This window comes from Kogia breviceps, chromosome 17, assembly GCF_026419965.1.
Source record: "Kogia breviceps isolate mKogBre1 chromosome 17, mKogBre1 haplotype 1, whole genome shotgun sequence".
NCBI classification, from domain to species: domain Eukaryota; kingdom Metazoa; phylum Chordata; class Mammalia; order Artiodactyla; family Physeteridae; genus Kogia; species Kogia breviceps.
The window spans coordinates 67,986,324-68,004,551 of NC_081326.1; the positions used below are offsets into that span (position 1 = coordinate 67,986,324).

The 18,228-nt window shown below is 45.0% G+C and overlaps 1 protein-coding gene across 3 annotated transcripts in view; it reads right to left on the reverse strand.

Moving 5' to 3' along the window:
• ASAP1 (ArfGAP with SH3 domain, ankyrin repeat and PH domain 1) overlaps positions 1-18,228 on the reverse strand; it is a 352,190-nt gene that overhangs the window by 302,647 nt on the left and 31,315 nt on the right. For 2 of the 3 annotated variants that reach the window (XM_059043152.2, XM_059043147.2), the window contains exon 2: positions 12,093-12,178. The exons of the other annotated variant lie outside the window; for it this stretch is intronic. In XM_059043152.2, the coding sequence (XP_058899135.1) occupies positions 12,093-12,151 (59 nt within the window). In that variant the 5' untranslated portion in view covers positions 12,152-12,178. The remainder of the gene's footprint in view (positions 1-12,092; positions 12,179-18,228) is intronic. 3 annotated transcript variants of the gene reach the window in all.

An 18,228-nucleotide genomic window follows, 5' to 3' on the forward strand; every position in this document is an offset into this window, starting at 1 on the left:
AAATAACAGGCCTAGCACTGGCATTTTATGTTCATGATTGGCTTAACAGGGGCCACTGATTTGAATTCAACAATAATACGTATTTATTGAGCATCTACTATATGCCGGGCTCTATTTGCGAACAAACAAATAACTCCAGATTGCTACAAGTGCTGGGAAGAAAACCTACAAGGTGCAGCCAGAGAGAGTAGGGTGATGAGGAAAGATCTGTCTGAGGATATAGGATGCTAGCTGAGGCTACAGGACAAGAAGTTGTCACCCCCGTGAAGAGCAGGGGCTTGGGGGATGGAGGTGCAGGGAGAGGGGTCCTGCAGGCAGAAAAACAACATGTGTCTGAGTCCTGAGACCGGATAGCACTTGCTGAGTGTGAGAACAGAAAGAGGTCAGTGGCTGAAGTGTCTGTTGAGGGAATGGGGTTAGGGCAGACAGTGCAGGGCAAGCAGAGGCTAGATCATGCTGGCCTTTGCAGGCCATGGTAAGGAATCTGGATTTCCTTCTAAGTAAAACGGGCAGGGGGGCATTGGGGCCACAGACACATTTTAAGCAGGGGCATAGCAAGTTCTCATTCAGGAGGCATGTGGAGAATAATCCAAGCTGGATATCCCAAGTTCGAGGTACCTGCTAGACTTCCAAATGGAAACATGAGTATGGCATTTGGGATACTCAAGTCTGGAACTCAGAGGACAGACTCAGCTGGAGATATCATTTGGAAGTAGTCAGCATACAGATGGTCTTTGAAAACGCTCTGAGACTGGCTGGAGCGAGGGGTGCACCACTGAGAGACAGAGGAAGAGGGCAAAAGCACAAGAACAAATCCAAGCAGCTTGGCGCCCTGGGAGCCAAAAGAAAACAGTGTTTTTGGAGGGAGGGAGTGGTCAGCTGGGTCAAACGCAGCTCCTGGAAGCTGAGTTGACTTGGAGAATAATTCTGAAGCTTTGAGATCTGGAAGTGGGGTGGGGGAGGGTTCATCTTAAAAGGCTTTCCTGGGACTTCCCTGGTGGTCCAGCGGTTAAGACTCCACGCTTCCAACTCAGGGGGCAGAGGTTCTATCCCTGGTCGGGGAACTAAGATCCCGCATGCCGCAAAAAAAGAAAAAAAAGGCTTTCCTTAGAACCTAGGGATAGTAACGCAGTGTGGAAAAGTGGAAATTCCAGGCTCCAGGGCCAGACTCCCTGCAACTGAATACCACTTCTGCCATTTACCAGCATCATGGCCTCAACCTTCCAAACCTCCATGAGCTTCGGTTTGCCTCTACCACAGAAAGAACAATAGTACCTGCCTCACAGGCTGTTGTAAGGATTAAATGAGGTGATAAATAACAAATTCTCAGAAGAGTAAAGTGCCTCGCTCATGTTAAATGCTCAGGAAATGTTAGTTGTTGTTGTTATAATAATTAACGCTAAGTGCCAAGTGCTGGGATTTACATGTGTTATCTTATGGGGTAGATATTGCTATACCCATTTTATAGATGGAGAAACCTGCCTAGTATCACTAAGTTCCAGGGGTGGGTGGAGCTGGCATTCACATCCAGGTCAGACTCAGGCTGTCCTCTTAATCACTGCTCTGCAATCCCTCATGTGATGCCCAGGTGGGGGGTTGATGTCCAATGCAAGGGGAAAAATGGCTACTAACCCACTAATTGTGTGTTATGGACTGAATGTTTGTGTCTCCCCAAAATTCATGTGTTGAAATCCTAACGCATAATATGATGGTATCGGGAGGTGGGGCCTTTGGGAGGTGATCAGGTCATGACGGTGGTGCCCTCATGAATGGTATTAGTGCCTTATAAAAGAGAACCCAGAGAGATCCCTTGCCCCTTCCAGTATGTGAGGACATGAGGAAGTCAGCTGTCAATGAACCAAGAAGCAGGCCCTCACTGGACATGGAATCTGCCGGCACCCTGATCCTAGACTTCCCAGCCTCCAGAATGGTGAGAAATGAGTGTCTGTTGTTTAAACCACACAGTCCACGGTACTTTTGTTGTAGCAGCCCAAGCTGAGACATTGTACTTCTGCTTCAACTTGCATTTCCAGAGGTAATTATTGGTTTTAAATTGGTTCTGGCATGCTTACAGTTATTAGAAACCAAATCTTACTCTGTATTTCACAGGGTTTCAGATTAATACAATGAGGAGGTTGGGCTAGATCCGGGTTGTATGAATTGTGCTACAAGAAACCTCCCCCAGGGAGGATAGAGCATGTCCCCCCTATATGTATGGAGCCCTAGGTCCCAGCCCTACTTCAACCAGAAAGAACTCTGCTCTCATCTGCTTTCTACACTGAGCTCTCTTAAGCTTTCATTTGAAGAAAATATTCTGAGGATACAAAAGTTTGAAAACCACAAACTGCACCTGCACCAGAATCACCTGCAGTGGCTATGAAAACGCAGACTCGGGCTTCACTGGTGGCGCAGTGGTTGAGAGTCCGCCTGCCGATGCAGGGGACGCGGGTTCGTGCCCCGGTCCGGGAAGATCCCACACGCCGCGGAGCGGCTGGGCCCGTGAGCCATGGCCGCTGCGCCTGCGCGTCCGGAGCCTGTGCTCCGCAACGGGAGAGGCCACAGCAGTGAGAGGCCCGCGTACCGCATAAAAAAAAAAAAAAAAACGCAGACTCCTTGCCCCACTACACACTTTAGGGACCACAAACACAAGGCGGAGGGCCTAAGGATCTGCTTTTTTATTTTATTTTTAAAATTTTATTTATTTATTTATTTATTTAGACTGCTCCGGGTCTTAATTGCAGCACGTGGGATCTTCCCGGCGGCATGCCGTCTCTTAGTTGCAGTATGCGTGTGGGATCTAGTTCCCTGACCAGGGATTGAACTTGCGCCCCCTGCACTGGGAGCGCAGAGTCTTACCCATTGGACCGCCAGGGAAGTCCCCTGAATGCATGAATATTCAAGTTTGAGAACCATGTCAGACGCTCTCCATTAACTCTACTGCCCAACCCACTAGCCACTGGCCACTTCTGGCTAATTTCACTTTAAATGGAAATTCATTAAGATTAAATACACTTTAAAACTTCAATTTCTGAGTTGTACCAGGCGCACTGTAAGTGCTCAACAGCCACAGGGAGCTAGCAGACACCAGACAGAGCATTTCCACCATTACAGAAAGTTTTGCCGGGCAATCCTAAAAGTTCTATTGGACAGCCCACACTTAGGCCTCTAGGTCTGCTCAGATGATGTATCTTGTGTGTTGACACTGAGGCACTAAACTCAGTCAACATCTCCCACCATTTTCAACTGTATTCCACGTATAATATGCTCCCTAAAGATGTACCTTATTGGACAAAAATTACTTGTCATGTATCTATTTCCCCTGACCCGCTCTTAGAGCTTGAAGGCAGGAACCATGCATGTATTATTTAGGTCCATTATTCTCAGTGCCTAGCGCTTAAATAAATGCTTGGGAATTGCTTAATTGGCCCACACAACATAAATGAAATATGAAGCTGACAGTGATGTGTCCCAGCTAAAAGCCTTCACTAGCACATCCATTAGGATGGTCACTATTACAAAAATAGAAAATCACAAGTGTTGGCAAAGATGTGAAGAAATAGAAACCCTTGTGCACTGTTGATAGGAATCTAAAATGGTACAGTCGCCGTGGGAAACAGTATGGTGGTTCCTCAAAAAATTAAATACAGAATTACCATTATGATCCAGCAATTGCACTTCTGGGTAGAATTCCATCACCCAAAAGACACCAAGCAGGGTCTTGACATACCTGTACACCCATGTTCATAGCAGCATCGTTCATAATAGTCAACAGATGGAAGCAACCTAAGTGTCCATCAACGGATGAATGGATAAGCCAAATGTGGTACATATACATACAATGGAATATTATCCAGCCTTAAAAAGGAAGGAAATTCTGACACATGCTGCAACATGGATGGATCCTGAGGATATTATGCCAAGTGAAAGAAGCTAGTCACAAAATGACAAATACTGTATGATTGACTTATGGGAGACACCTAGAGAAGTCAAATTCATAGAAACAGCAAGTAGAATGGTGGTTGCCAGGGGCTGGAGGAAGGGAGGAAAAGGGGGGGCTGCTATTTAGTGGGTACAGAGTTTTAGTTTTGCAAGATGAAAAGGGTTCTGGAGATGGACGGTGGTGGTGATAGCACAACAATGGGAACATACTTAATACCAATGAACTTACGCTTAATAGTCGTCCAGATAGTACATTTTATGTTTATGTATATTTTAGCACAATTAAATCATTTTAAAATGTTTTCATTTTAAAATACATAAACAAATAGTTTTCTAAAAATCATTCACCGGTACCAACCAGAGGAAATATATCAGCCTCGTGGCTTTGAGAAAATGGCTTTGGGAAATGGCTTTGGTTCTCAGTGTATGCTGCTGCATCTTGGGTAGGAAGGGGCCGGGGACAGGAGGAGGGAGCTGCATACACTCCATCTACCTGGTCATCAGAACCGCCTGGAGGGGTACTTCCCTGGTGGTCCAGTGGTTAAGAGACTCCACCTTTCCAATGCAGGGAGCAAGGGTTCGATCCCTGGTCCTGCATCCTGCATGCCCCGTGGCGCAGCCAAAAAATACAAAAGGAACCTCCTGGAGAGTCTGATTCCATTCACCTGGGGGTGGAGTCAAGGGGATCTTTAATATTACAGAGTTCCGCATGGGGCCCAGAGTCAAGAGCCCCAGTCTAGAGCACTTATATTCTCCTTATGTTACACTGCGGTTCCCACCTTCTCACCTGGTTTGCAAGCTTCTTCAGGGGAGTGACTGTGCCTTATATTTACCCTGAGAATCTAAGTCACTTGTGGAATTTTTTTTAAGACAGCGGATGCCTCGGACCCACCACACATCGATTAAATCAGCATCTCCAGGCATCTTGTGTTTTTTTAAAAGCCCTCAAATGGGATTCTGATGCCCTCTCCTACACTGAAACCTCCTGCTCTGCGGGCTAACAGTGCTTGACAGAGAGGCTCAATGTTTGCTGAGTGACTCACAGAATGAAGTCCTTTGAATAAGACATTCAAAACAGAAAATGTGTGTTTCATCTCTGTTGCTTATTCTAAATATTTTTCTATGACTATTTTGTACATAATTTAGACCATATGATAAATAATAACAACAATTAGCATTTAGTGAGCACCTCATACGTGCCAGGTGTTGATCACGTGCTTCCCATGTATCATCTCATTTAATTCTCCATCCTATTTCTAAAGAAGGTATTTTTATAGTCTCCATTTTACAGACGAGGAAACTGAGGCACAGGGAAATGCAGTCACTTCCTCAAAAATAAAACTTTCTTTTTAAAAAATATTTATTTATTTATTTTTGGTTGCATTGGGTCTTTGTCGCCGCTCACGGGCGTTCTCTAGTTGCGAGAGCAGGGGCTACTCTTCATTGCAGTGCACGGGCCTCTCACTGTGGTGCTCTGTTGCAGAGCACGGGCTCTAGCCACGCGGGTCTCAGTAGTTGTGGCTCGCAGGCTCAGTAGCTGTGGCGCACGGGCTTAGTTGCTCCACGGCATGTGGAATCTTCCCAAACCAGGGCTCGAACCCGTGTCCCCTGCATTGGCAGGCAGATTCTCAACCGCTGCGCCACCAGGGAAGTCCAAAACTTTCATTTTTTTTTTTTTTTACATGACATTTATATCATGAGCATTCTCATAACCTTTAAAAAGTGACCATAATTTTCTTATTAATGGCTACATCATTGTTTTTCATTGTTTTACCCTATTTTTTTAAAATCATTTTGCCCTAATTTGTTAACTCATTCTTCATTGTAAGGCAGCTTTTTTGTCTTGTTTGCCACTGTTTACCATTTTAAACAATGCTGCAGTGGATGTCTTTGTGCTAAGGGTGTTTCCTCTATTTCAGAAAACTGTCCTTAGGAAAGATTATGGAAAAAATGTTCTGATGGTGAATGGCCTCAAACACTGGACAAAAGTCTTTACTGAGGGGACTGTGCTGAATGAGCTGGGTAAGCCCCTCTCCCGGGGACGTTGTACGTGCCCTGGCCGAACCGCCACCAACTCACACCCAACACTTACCGAGGGCCGGGAGCTCTCGCAAACGCTTTATAGATCTGATCCCACCTGGCCCACACAAGACCCCTGGGGGAGGTACAGTAGACGCCTGAGGCAGAGAACGGGGAAGAAGCGGACCCAGGCTCAGAGGACCAACAGAGCCAGGACAGGAACCCACAGCTCTAACCACCAGTCCGGGCCTCCTGATCAAGGCAGGTGTTCGCCCAGACTCAAGGGCCACCGCGTGAAACAAAAACTAACAGTAGTGGGAATGAACGCTGCCCGCCAACTTGCACCACCCAAGACTCTCCACGTAAGTGCACAACGTCTCACCTCCCAGGCCGAACAATCCCAAAACACTCACTCGGAGCAACACAGGTTTCCTGCCCTAAAGGCCTAGACCCTTTAGATGCAGAGAGAAAGTGGAAGAAGGAGGTAAATTATCCTTACCCAGGATCCACCCACACCCAGTGCCCTTGTAGGTGGCTTTACATGGTTATATATATTTGTTATGGGTTGAATTGTGTCCCCCCCAAAAATCTTGATGTCCTAGTCCAGTGTACCCACGAATGTGAGTTTATTTGGAAATAGGATCTTTGTAGATGTAATTAAGATGTAAATGAAAGATGAGCTCATACTGGAGTAGGGTGGGCCCTTATTCCAACAAGACTGGTGTCCTCGTAAGAGAGAGGAAGAGAGACACAGAGGGAGAAGGACATGGGACAACACAGGCAGAGGCCGAAGCAACGCAGCTGCTAGGCAACAAACATCAAAGACTGCCAGCAAACCCCAGAAGCTAGGAAGAGGCAAGGAAGGATTTTCCCCCACAGGCTTCAGTACCCTGCCGATACCTTGGGTTTGGACTTCCGGCCTCCAGAATTGTGAGACAATACATCTCTACTGTTCTGAGCCACCAGGTTTGTGGTACTCTGTTCCGGCAGCCCTAGGAGATGAACACCATATTGCATGGTCTCTTAGCTCCAGCAAGACAGAAACTATGTTTTGCTCATCTTGGAATGCCAGCCACTGGCGCAGTCCCTGGCTCACAGCAGATGCTCACAGAGTGTTTGCTGAGTGAGCAAGTGAAAAAAATTAATAAAGTACAAACTCAGGAGGAGAAGGAACTATGTCTTTTCCCTCTACTAACAGATCCTAGCAAATGAGGTGCTCAATAAATGTTTGTCAAATGAATAAATGTTTTTAAATGAATAAATGATAAGCTCAGGAAGGCTTTGCAATGAGTCCTATTCATCTATTTCCTCAGGACTCAGCATAGGGTGTGGTACACAGCAGCTTCTTAGTAAATTTGGAAGGAGGGAAGGAAAAAAATGAAGGGAAGGCGGGAGGGGAGGAAACAAGACCAGGATCATAATTTCCTAATTCTCAGTCTAGGTAGGTAATTTCTTTCCTCTATGCATCTAACTGAGGCCATGGAATAAGCCAGTTGAGTTTCAAACAGCCTCAATTACATTGAAAGGGCTTTCACAGCCCTTTGAATATAATTCACCTCCCCCCTTGAATACTGTTGTTCTAAACAATTGAATATTGTTCTAAAACCCATTTCTTTTTCTTTTACATAAACTTGAACTTGAACATTGTTTTTCTAAAACACATTTCCATTTCTTTCACATCCAGAAATCATAAGGCTTTCCAACCCTTCCAACAATGTCAGAAATGCAGCTCCGAGTTCAGAGGTCAACGTTTCTGTGTTCAGCTCGGGGGACACATTTCCTGTCCCTGTGCTGCATTCAGCCTCTGACACCTGCCCTGCGGCCAAAAAGGGACATCAGCTGGGCCCAGGGAAATTCAATTTGGGCTGACAGCCCGCAGCATAAGAAGGACGGGGAGTCTGCAGTGACCTTTGCAAAGGCAAAGGCGGGGAGAGGGAGTCCAAGAGGTTTCTCCTGGGCTTGGCTTAGGAGGGTCTAAAGTTATGGTCAGTTCATTTCTACGGATGGAGAAAACCCCTGAAAATAAGGGCAACTGATTTCCACTGCTGGCTCAGAATTCAACTGCACTGCCAGTTGCTGCCCCTGCCATCCTGGTGGTATTCGAGGTGAAAAAAGGGAACATCTTGTTCTTTATTCCTCTGGCCTTGAAACTTCTCCAGGGATGGCAACTGCATTGTTGTGGGGTATGATTTTGTTCCTTCCTTCCTTCATTCATTTATTTTTATTATGAACGAAGATACATAATATATAAATGAACAAAGTAAGAGGTCCCTGGACTCATGTCCTGATACATTTAGAAAGCCTCTGCTCCCGTGTGTTTTCTCTCTTGTCTACTGAACTCCAAAGCTCAGCGCTTGTCTGCTCCGCGGGACACAAGGTGGAGGTCCCAACTGTCACAGTGACAAACAAGGAAAAGAAAAGCTGGCCCCTTCTCAGGGCCTGTTAGCAGGGAAGGCAAAGAACTGCTTTATGTGTTTTGATGTGGCCCTGATGTGGTCAGCTTACCCACGGATGTGGGGACCTTCCGCCCTATCAGAGGAGTTGGTTGAGACGGGAATCAGTGAGATGGACATCATTTTATCAGACCTGCATGGCTGGACCAGTTTATGTGTCCCTCCTGTGGCCCCAGGGCATCCCACGCTGAGCCTAACCCAGTAGCTGGCAATCTGTATGATATTTATCTTTCCTTTTCCTCTAGACAGAAAGCCCGATGAGGACAGGGCTGTGTGTGCTGCTTGTACCTTTGTATCCCAAGCAACCTGGCCCAGCTCTTGGCACATAAGTAATAAGCACTTGATTGATACATCTTATGAAAGAGCCAACAAACAAACAAGTGAAGAGAGATAAAGGTGTTGGGCCTTACGTTATAGTTAAGAGAGTGCAGGCTTTAGAATCAGGTGTGGTTTCACTCATGTTTTAACACCTACCTGCTCCATGATATGTTTTAATTGAACTATAATATAAACACATAAAATTGCCTGTTCATAAATGTACCATTCAAGGAATTTTGACACCCATGCAACCAGCACCCAGAACGTTTGCAGAACCTCAGAAGCTGCTTCATGCTCCCTTCTGGTCACTATGCCCTGACCCACCCAAAGGTAAACCACTACCCTGCCAGCTGCATGCCATCTGGCAAGTTACTATGCTCTCTGACTCTTATCTTCATATTGGGAAAATAATACTTACCTTGCTATGAGCATAAAATTTTATACATGTATATGTGGTACCTGGCAACAACAGTCATAGAGTAGTAATAGTGTCAGTAATAGAAGTAGTAGTAGTGACAGCACCAGCAGCAGCAGAAGTAACAGAGAAGGAGAAGCATGAAAGTGACAGTAGAAGCAGTAGCTGTAATAGTAGAAGCAGCAGTAATGGTAACAAGAGAAGTAGTAATAGTGGTAATAGAAGTAGTATTACTAATAGTAGAGGCAATAGTTATAGTAATAGCTAACACTTACATAGCACTTATGACGTTCCAGGTACTGGCCCAAGTGCTTTACCTTAACTCATCTAACGTTCAAAGCAACCCTTACGAGAATGTATAAAATAGGATTTTACAGATAAAGAAACTGAGGCACAGAAGTTAAGTAGATTTCCCAAGGTCATGTAGCTATAGAGTCCTGAATTCAGGATTCTAATACAGTACCAACAGTCTGGCCACCGAGCCTATCCTCTTAATAGCAACCTTTCAATAACTATTTGCATGGCAAAGAAAGATGTGTCCTCCAATATCTGTTCTCTTCTTTTTTTTTTTTTTTCCTCTCCTTTTTCATTCACAATAATCCTCAATTTTGGTAAGCAAGTGGTCTTATAGAAGAAAGATCACATTTCCCAGCCTTCCTTGCAGTTAAATGTAGGCAGAGGACTAAATTCTGGCCAACAGAACATAAGTAGAAGCAGCAAGTGTGACACCCAGAAGCAGATACCCTTAAAAGAAGGGGCCTGCCTTTCTTCTTCCCTTCTTCCTGCTGGTAGATGTGATGGCTGGCACAGAAGCAGCCAGAATGGACCATGAGGTGACCCTGTGGGGAAGGAGGTCCACATGGCAGAAAAACAAGAGAGGAAAAGTCTGGGTCTCTCACAGTTGCTGCAGCAGCCCTGTACCACCCTGGGTTAGAACTTTTAGGTAAGAGAGAAATATACTTCTATCTTCTGTTTAAGCCAATGTTCTTTTAGATTTTACATCATTCATAGCAAAACCTAATCCTAAATAATGCACTGCTGTTGCAATTGTAATTAATATTGAAACTGAGGAGGACCCTGAAGGACCTTCCCAGGGACAGACACCCCCCCACCCCCATGTTCCCCACCTCTTGTTTCTAGAAAAGCTTTAGCCCCCTAGGCCTCCCCCAAGTTCCAAAGAGCGAATTTAACCAGAGAAGTGAGAAAATGCAAAAAGAAAGCAGCGAAGCAAGACAAAATAGTAACAATTTAGACATAAAACAACATCAAGGACCTTTAGTTCCTTCTCGGGGCTATAGGTAAAACCTTGAGTCATATCCTTGAGCTGTTTTGCAGATTCTAAAACCCCCACCATGTGGAGGAAGTTAACTGCATGCTGATCACCAACACATAGACCCCAGACTGGTGGGAACCAAAAGGTTGGTGATTTGAGCTTCCTGAAACATCCCCCTGTTACCTCACCACAACCAATCAGAGAATTGTGCACAAGCTGATCACTCACCCTGTGACCCTCTCCCTCACACTGTCTTTAAAAACCCTTCCCTGAAAACCACTGGAGAATTCAGATCTCTTGAGCATGAGCTGCCTGTTCTTCTTGCTTGGCACCCTGTAACAAACGCTGTACTTTCCTTCACTACAACCTGGTGTCGGTAGATTGACCTTGCTGCCTGTCAGGCGAGCAGACCCAAGTTTGGTTTAGTAACAATATCACCTAAAAAAAAATCTACAAAACTAATGTCACTTTCATGTTGGATTCTTGATTTATAAAATAAAACATTACTTGGGTAACCCTGTAATCATCAAACCATGAAGACAGGCAGAGGCAGAGTCTCATTTATCCTGGAAGATGGTAACAGTCGCCTGTCAACTCATGTCTGGGTCACATCAAAGCCTCTCAGGTTGGCCTCCCTGCCTCTAGCCTCTCACCTCTCCTACCCATTCAGGACACTCTTCCTTATCTAATGATCCTAAGAATTACTTTCATTTTAAAAACTGGAATAATTACAATGTTTTATGTCCCTACTTTATGCAAGACACTTTATTGTACACTTTTTTTTCTAATCTGCACGAAAATCTGAAACGTAACTATTATTACTCCAATTCCATAGATAAGAAAACAGAACAGAGAAGGTTAATGACTTGCCTGAGGTCACACAGAAAGTTGCTGGCAGAGCAAGAATTCAACCACCCCTGCAGCACCCACAATCTTTCCACCACTAAGCTGACTTCAGGGAAACACCAGTCATAGCAGGTGGACCCTGTGTCAAGTCACCCTGGCAACTTTAAGATCCTTGGACTCTTGGAGTTTTCTCTGCCTAGTTTCCATGGCACTTCCGGTCCAGTGCAGTTTTTTATCATCCACTAACACAAAGCTCCACCCACTGAGGTCAGATTCCTTAGACTCTATCATGTGCGCCTATGCCAGGCCCCAGTATTCCCAGCTGCAAAATGGGACAAATCACACCTCTACCAAGAAGCAACACTGCAAGAGGAAAAAGGCAGGAGACCTAGAATCAGGAAAAATTGGTTTCAAATCCAGCCGAGCAAGTTCTCTATCTGCAAAATGAATGTGGTAAGCCCTGCCTGGTAGGATTGTTGGGTGGATTGAATGAAGTAATGTCTTTAAAGAGTCACTCAGCTAAAATAGCATCTCTTCTTGTTGGCAGTGTTGTTCTTGTTATCATTCCTTACTTCATTCTCTTACCACCACCCCACCACCTTTCCCTCTGCACACAGGTGATAGATAATGTGACAGGAAACACTTCAAAAACTCTGCAGCTCTACAAATGCCAAAGATCTGTTCACCTCTCATATCCACACCCATGGCGTCTCTGTCAGATTCTAGTGCTTGAGTCTGATCAACTTTTTTGCATTTCAACCTCCCCAAAAGAATCCCTCCACATTTCCCGGGCTGGGCTCTCTGGACAGGATGGGCTAAGACCACTCACCGATTCCATAGTGAATCTCTTGATGAAAAACTGGAGAGCCTGGAGGCTGAAGATCTCATGTCTCAGCCGTCACATCAGAAAATTACCTGGATGGGGAGGTAGGAAAAAAGGTGACAAGAGTCATCCAGTAGGACTGGGCAGAAGACATTGTCTCAGACCAACATGTGATTTCATGTGGAAGCCAGCACCCTTGTTAGGAATGTTCTTTACACCACAGCGGCTGTCCAGGAACGGGAAGGGAAACCACTATTTCAGCAATCCACTTCGGGGCTGACATCTCCATCAGTAAATCTGTGCAAGTGCTCAGGAATCCTTCTCGCCTTTCTATTTCTAGCTCTGTGTTGGACAGCAATTTACAAGTCATTAACATCTCTAGGCCTGAGCTCCTAAACATGAAATTAAATTGTGCTGACAGGTAGGACAGACAGACAGCCACAGCTGTGTGCCCATGGGGAAGCAGAGGAGTTCCCCCAGCCAAGGGAATCAGCCCCAGGAAGAAGGTAGATATATATGAATCTACATATTTCAGGACAGCCCTTCTGAACCAGAGAGAGGATTTTAATTAATTCATGCATACCAAAGCTTAATTAGTTGCTGAGTGCACAGAGCACAGGAAGTCTGGGATTAAAGGTTTTACATAAGGCAACAGCTTCAATATTTTTGGATGGAGGGGAAACAGAAGTGGGGGTGTGAAAACAAGAGAAGCCAAGGGACCTGCTGGGTCCTTCCCCAAGTTCAGAGTGGTACCTCCATCTGCGCCCAGAAACCTAGGGACACACTTGACACACCATCTCCACATCCCTAAGTCACATGTCTCGAACCTAAATATCTCTCAACCTGTCTCTCTCTCTCCATCTCCACTGACACAGCCCGGGATCAAGCCTCCATCATTCTCACCTGGGCTACTACAGCTATCGCCTAATTGGTCTCCCCTCATCACCACTTCTCCCTCTGAAATCTGCTCCCCTACACGGAAGCCAGAACAATCTTTTTCTTTTTTTATGTTTTATGCAGAATTCTGCACAGACACAAACACAAAGATTCCCACCACCCAGCCCCAATCACCATCAACTCATAATGTCCTCTACCCCATCCACTGCCTAATCCCTCCCCTCCTCGTGTTAGTGTTTAGAAGCAAGTTCCAGACGTCTTATTTCAGTCATTAATAGCACAGCACAGGGGCTTCCCTGGTGGCTCAGTGGTTAAGAATTCACCTGCCGATGCAGGGGACACGGGTTCGCGCCCTGGCCCGGGAAGATCCCACATGCCACGGAGCAACTAAGCCCGCGGGCCACAACTACTGAGCCTGCGCTCTAGAGCCCGCGAGCCACAACTGCTGCAGCCCGCACGCCTAGAGCCCGTGCTCCGCAACAAGAGAAGCCACCGCGGTGAGAAGCCCGCACACAGCGACAAAGAGTAGCCCCCGCCTGCGCGCAGCAACGAAGACCCAACGCAGCCAAAAATAAAATATATACAATAAATTTATATATTAAAAAAAGAGTGCAGCCACGTATCGCTACATAAGGCCTTTTACAAAAATATAACAGCAACACCATTACCACACCTAAAAAGATGATAATTCCTTGATATCACCAAATATCCAATGTTCAAATTTCTAAGAGCGTCATAAATGTTAAAAATGCCTTTTAAGTTTTTTTGTTGTAAAAAATCCAGATCCAAATACGACTGGTTAATATGCAGAATAAAAATTTTAAACCTCAAATCTGTGTCATCCCTCCACCTCTAGCTTAAACATTCTTTACTGGTTTCTCAGTGCTTCCAGATAAAGACGGCTGAACAGTCTGACTCTTGCCCCCCTCCTCTCTGACCTCATCTTGTCCAGCCCAGCTCACTGCTGCAATCACATGACCTTCTCTCAGATCCTGCAACTTTCCACGGTCCTTCTGCCACAGGTCCTTTGCCCATGCTGTTCCCGCTGTCTGTAAGGCTTCCTCTCTCACTTTGGCTGGTTAACTCCTATGTTTCTTCAAATCTTACTTCCTCAGGGAAACTCTTCCTACTCTCTAGATTAGATTACAGAATTTATCTGTTTTTAACTACGCATTCATTCATGTGAAGACTGATAGACACATGTTGATTTGACTTGATAATAAGCCATGTGATACAAAGACTGTGTTTGGATTTTCTCACATCCCCAGCACCAACCACACAGTGGCGTCCAGCACAATATTAACAAACATTTGTTGGATAAATGATCAAACCACCTTCTTCAACCTTAGATGCCAACAGTGACTGACTGAATCTTCCCGAACTTTGAATCACACATTTAAGTCAGATGGGGAATTGACAGTCTTATCCTAAAATTGATATGGAAATGCAATGAACTCAGCCAAAATGATGTGGTGGACTCACATTTCCCCATTTCAAAACCTACTACAAAGCTGGAATAATCAAGACAGGGTGGTACCAGCATAAGCAAAAACATATGCTCTCCTCCAGAATCACAGACCATGATTTCCCCGTAACATTCACCTCCTGATCACAACTTAACACACTATATGTGCATGAAAAACAAGATTCCACTACCGGCATAAATAAGCAATGCCTCTCCCAGCCCACGCCTCACCTGGCCTTGCCTTCGCCTCCCTTGCTTCACCCAAGCACACAAGCTAAGACAGTGTATAGACTGGATCACTGCTCCTGTTCTCCACTGCCAACCTGAATCTGAATCATACATCCCTGCCCTTGGTCACGTGTCTTTGTAGTCCTTCCTACTCTAGCGGGTGGTAGTTCTTTCCATGCAGCATTGGATTCTGGACTGGACCACTGACTTGTTTACAATGGAATTCGGAGGGAAATGACACTATGCTGGTCCCGAGTCTATCCTTTGCCCTCCTGTGATGTGTCATGAGAGGAGTATGTCTCCCTAGCCCCTTTCAGCTGCTGCCTTTCAGCCGGGACCCCGCAATAAAGACACGTGGGGCAGATTTGAACCAAACCTGAAGTTCAGCCTGAGCCAGCCAAGCCCAACCTAGATCAGCCAAACCACAACTGAGCCACGACCCGCGAGCATGAAAATAAACACCTGCCATCAAGCAGGCCACTGCAATTCTGAGGTTTCTGTTACTTGGCAAAACCTGACGAATTCACATGGGAACGCTAATTTATGGACACCAATGAGTATCAGCACGACTGGGGAAAATGAAAGCCTTGCACACAGGCAGAACAGATGTGATGACAATCAGCAAAGCCACCTCCTGCAGAAAACACACCTACTTGGTGCCAAGTTGACCCTCACGAGAAGACACTGGTCCAGGTCTACAGATGAGAACATCGATGCTCAGAGATATGAAATAGTGTGTCCAGGACAGCACATGGCAGACCTGGGGTTCCGACCCAGGCTGTCTGACTCAGAAAGTCTAAGCCAGGCTTCCTCTCCTTAAAATAACTCACAGATGCTCAGAGACAACTATCACATGAGTCCCTGGTACCCCAACCCACCTCCACCCTTGTCCCACTTCCTTTAATGGGTCTTCACGAGGGGCTGCAGGGACAGAGTATCCTGGTCGGTGAGCCTCTTCGGCTGTTGGGTCCCTTGTTTGTGAAATGAGATCACTATCTTAGCCTGACCTATGTCACTAGACTGGCGTGAACCCCCAGAGAGATGGTGTGTGAAACTGCTGTGTGACGTGTGACACCAAAGTCAGTTCACACCCTGCTTCCTCGACTCTGAACTCACGCGAATTAGGATAGCATCTACGTATATGTCAGTGCTGCACCCACACTGCTTTGAAACCGTTTATGCTTTGAAACTGATTTTTGTCTTTCAAACGGAGATTCTTTCTTTCCGGTTATGAAAGTAATCCAGGTCCATCACGAAAAATAGTAAGGCACGAAAATAAAATATTTTCGTATCCCATCCCCTACAGATAAACACTCTTAGGATTTTAAAGCTATGTCCTTTCTGGAACCGGTTCTTGTAAAAGTCAAATAAATAATGCATTTCAATTAACATGATTTTCTTAGAACCAGGGAACTACCAGTAACTTAAAAAAAAAAATTCCACTTTGCATTTATTCATTCAATCATTCATTCAAGGAATATCTGTCTTGGACTTATCATATATGGGGAAGACAGAGCCAAGAACAAAAAACTTTTATAATTTCAAGGAACTAACATTCATTCATTCCTTTTTTTTTTTTTTTTTTTTTTTTTGGCGGCACCTCACAGCTTATGGGATCTTTGTTCCCCAACCAGGAACTGAATCTGAGGCCATGGCAGTGAAAGCGCCGAGTCCTAACCACTGCACCGCCGAGGAATTCCCGTTTCCTTGGTTTTTTTCATTTAATCACAAATATTTATTGATCTAGAATTCTGCCTCCATTCAAGGCCTGGTGCTCACTTTTTTTTTCTTTCTTTTCTTTTTTTTATTGACATTCACTCTTTTTTTAACTGCACAAATAAAAGGACCACCAACTATATGCTAGGCACTTGCTAATAATAATAAATAGCAGCTTCCTTGCTAGACCTTGTACTCTAACAGTTTGGCTTATTAAAAGCTGTCTCCTTAGGACAAATGCATCTGGGTTAGAACTCAGACTATGGCTCTTTGGTGAGTTATTTATCCTTGCATACTTCAGTTTCCTCATCTTTAAAATTGGGATAATTAGAGTACCCACCTCATACAGTCACTAAGAATTAGTTAATGTAGTTCAAGCACTGAGCAGAACAGCAACTAGTAGTGGTGGTAGGAACACGATCGTCTTGTTTAATCCACACAACCATCCTACAAGAATCTGAAACTCAGAGGTTAGGGACCTTGTCATGAGGTCATGCAGGTTACCACTTAGGCACCTGGGGCACAACCCCCGGGGGACCCTCTGAGAGATGGGAACACACCTTCGAATTGCCACCCTGGGGTAAGGAAGCTGGGGCATTTATGCACCCACTCCCATGCCTCACTGGCCACGCACAGCCAGGGTACGGCCTCAGACAGAGATGCAGGAAGCCCCCCCTGGGAACAGGCACCACCTGCAGTGCCTTCCAGGGTGGGCTCAAAGATACGGGCAGGGAACACACATCATCTATAACTAGATGTTCAATAAATACACATCAGAGGAGTGAACGTGTGCTACCAACCCCCTTGCTCTTCTCTATAACCTCTCATTTCCCCCGGCCACCAGTGATGGAAGATTTGAAGCAAGTACCTGCTAGAGCGAACTAGAACTCATTATCATCACGCATCGCAATTTTTATCCACCCATGTTTCTGTTTTTTCCATTGAAATTCTATTCTGTGACTTACGGTATGTCATTCCGGAAAGCAATTCCTGTGTGCCATAGGGACATAAATCATTTAGAACATCAGCCCTTCTTCATTGCCAGTCACCAAATAGGTATTGAGTCTTATTCAACAGAAGTGACTTCACGGATGCTGGGATTCGTATCCTTTTATAGAGGATGTTATCAACTCTTGAGTCACCAGCAGCGGGCTACAGCTTGGACAGTTTTCTTTGTTCCCATAACATCACAGCAGACACTTTTCTTATTTACTGATGTGATTCTTTCCTGTTCTGTAGAAGCTGTAGTTAGAAAACCAGACACCTAAAGAAAAAAGCCTGAATACATATTTCGGCAAATCTTCCTCTTGCCTCCTAGTAGCTTAGCTTGTCTAGCCCCACTCGAAGTGCCTTCTCTCTCAAGAAGCTTTCTCCAGAAAAGGGAACCTTCTTACACTGTTGATGGGAATGTAAATCAGTACAGCCACTATGGAGAACAGTATGGAGGTCCCTTAAAACACTAAAAAAAAGAGCTACAATTTGACCTAGCAATCCCACTCCTGGCATATATCCAGAGAAAACCATAATTCAAAAAGATACATGCACCCAATGTTCATTGCAGCACTATTTACAATAGCCAGGACATGGAAGCAACCTAAGTGTCTAACAGAGGAATGGATAAAGAAGATGTGGTACATATACAATGGAATATTACTCAGCCATAAAAAAGAAAAAAAATGAAATAATGCAATTTGCAGCAACATGAATGGACCTAGAGACTGTCATACTGAGGGAAGTAAGTCAGACAGGGGAAGACAAATATCATACTATATCGCTTATATGCAAAATCTTAAAAAAGGGTACAAATGAACTTCCCTACAAAATAGAAATAGAGTC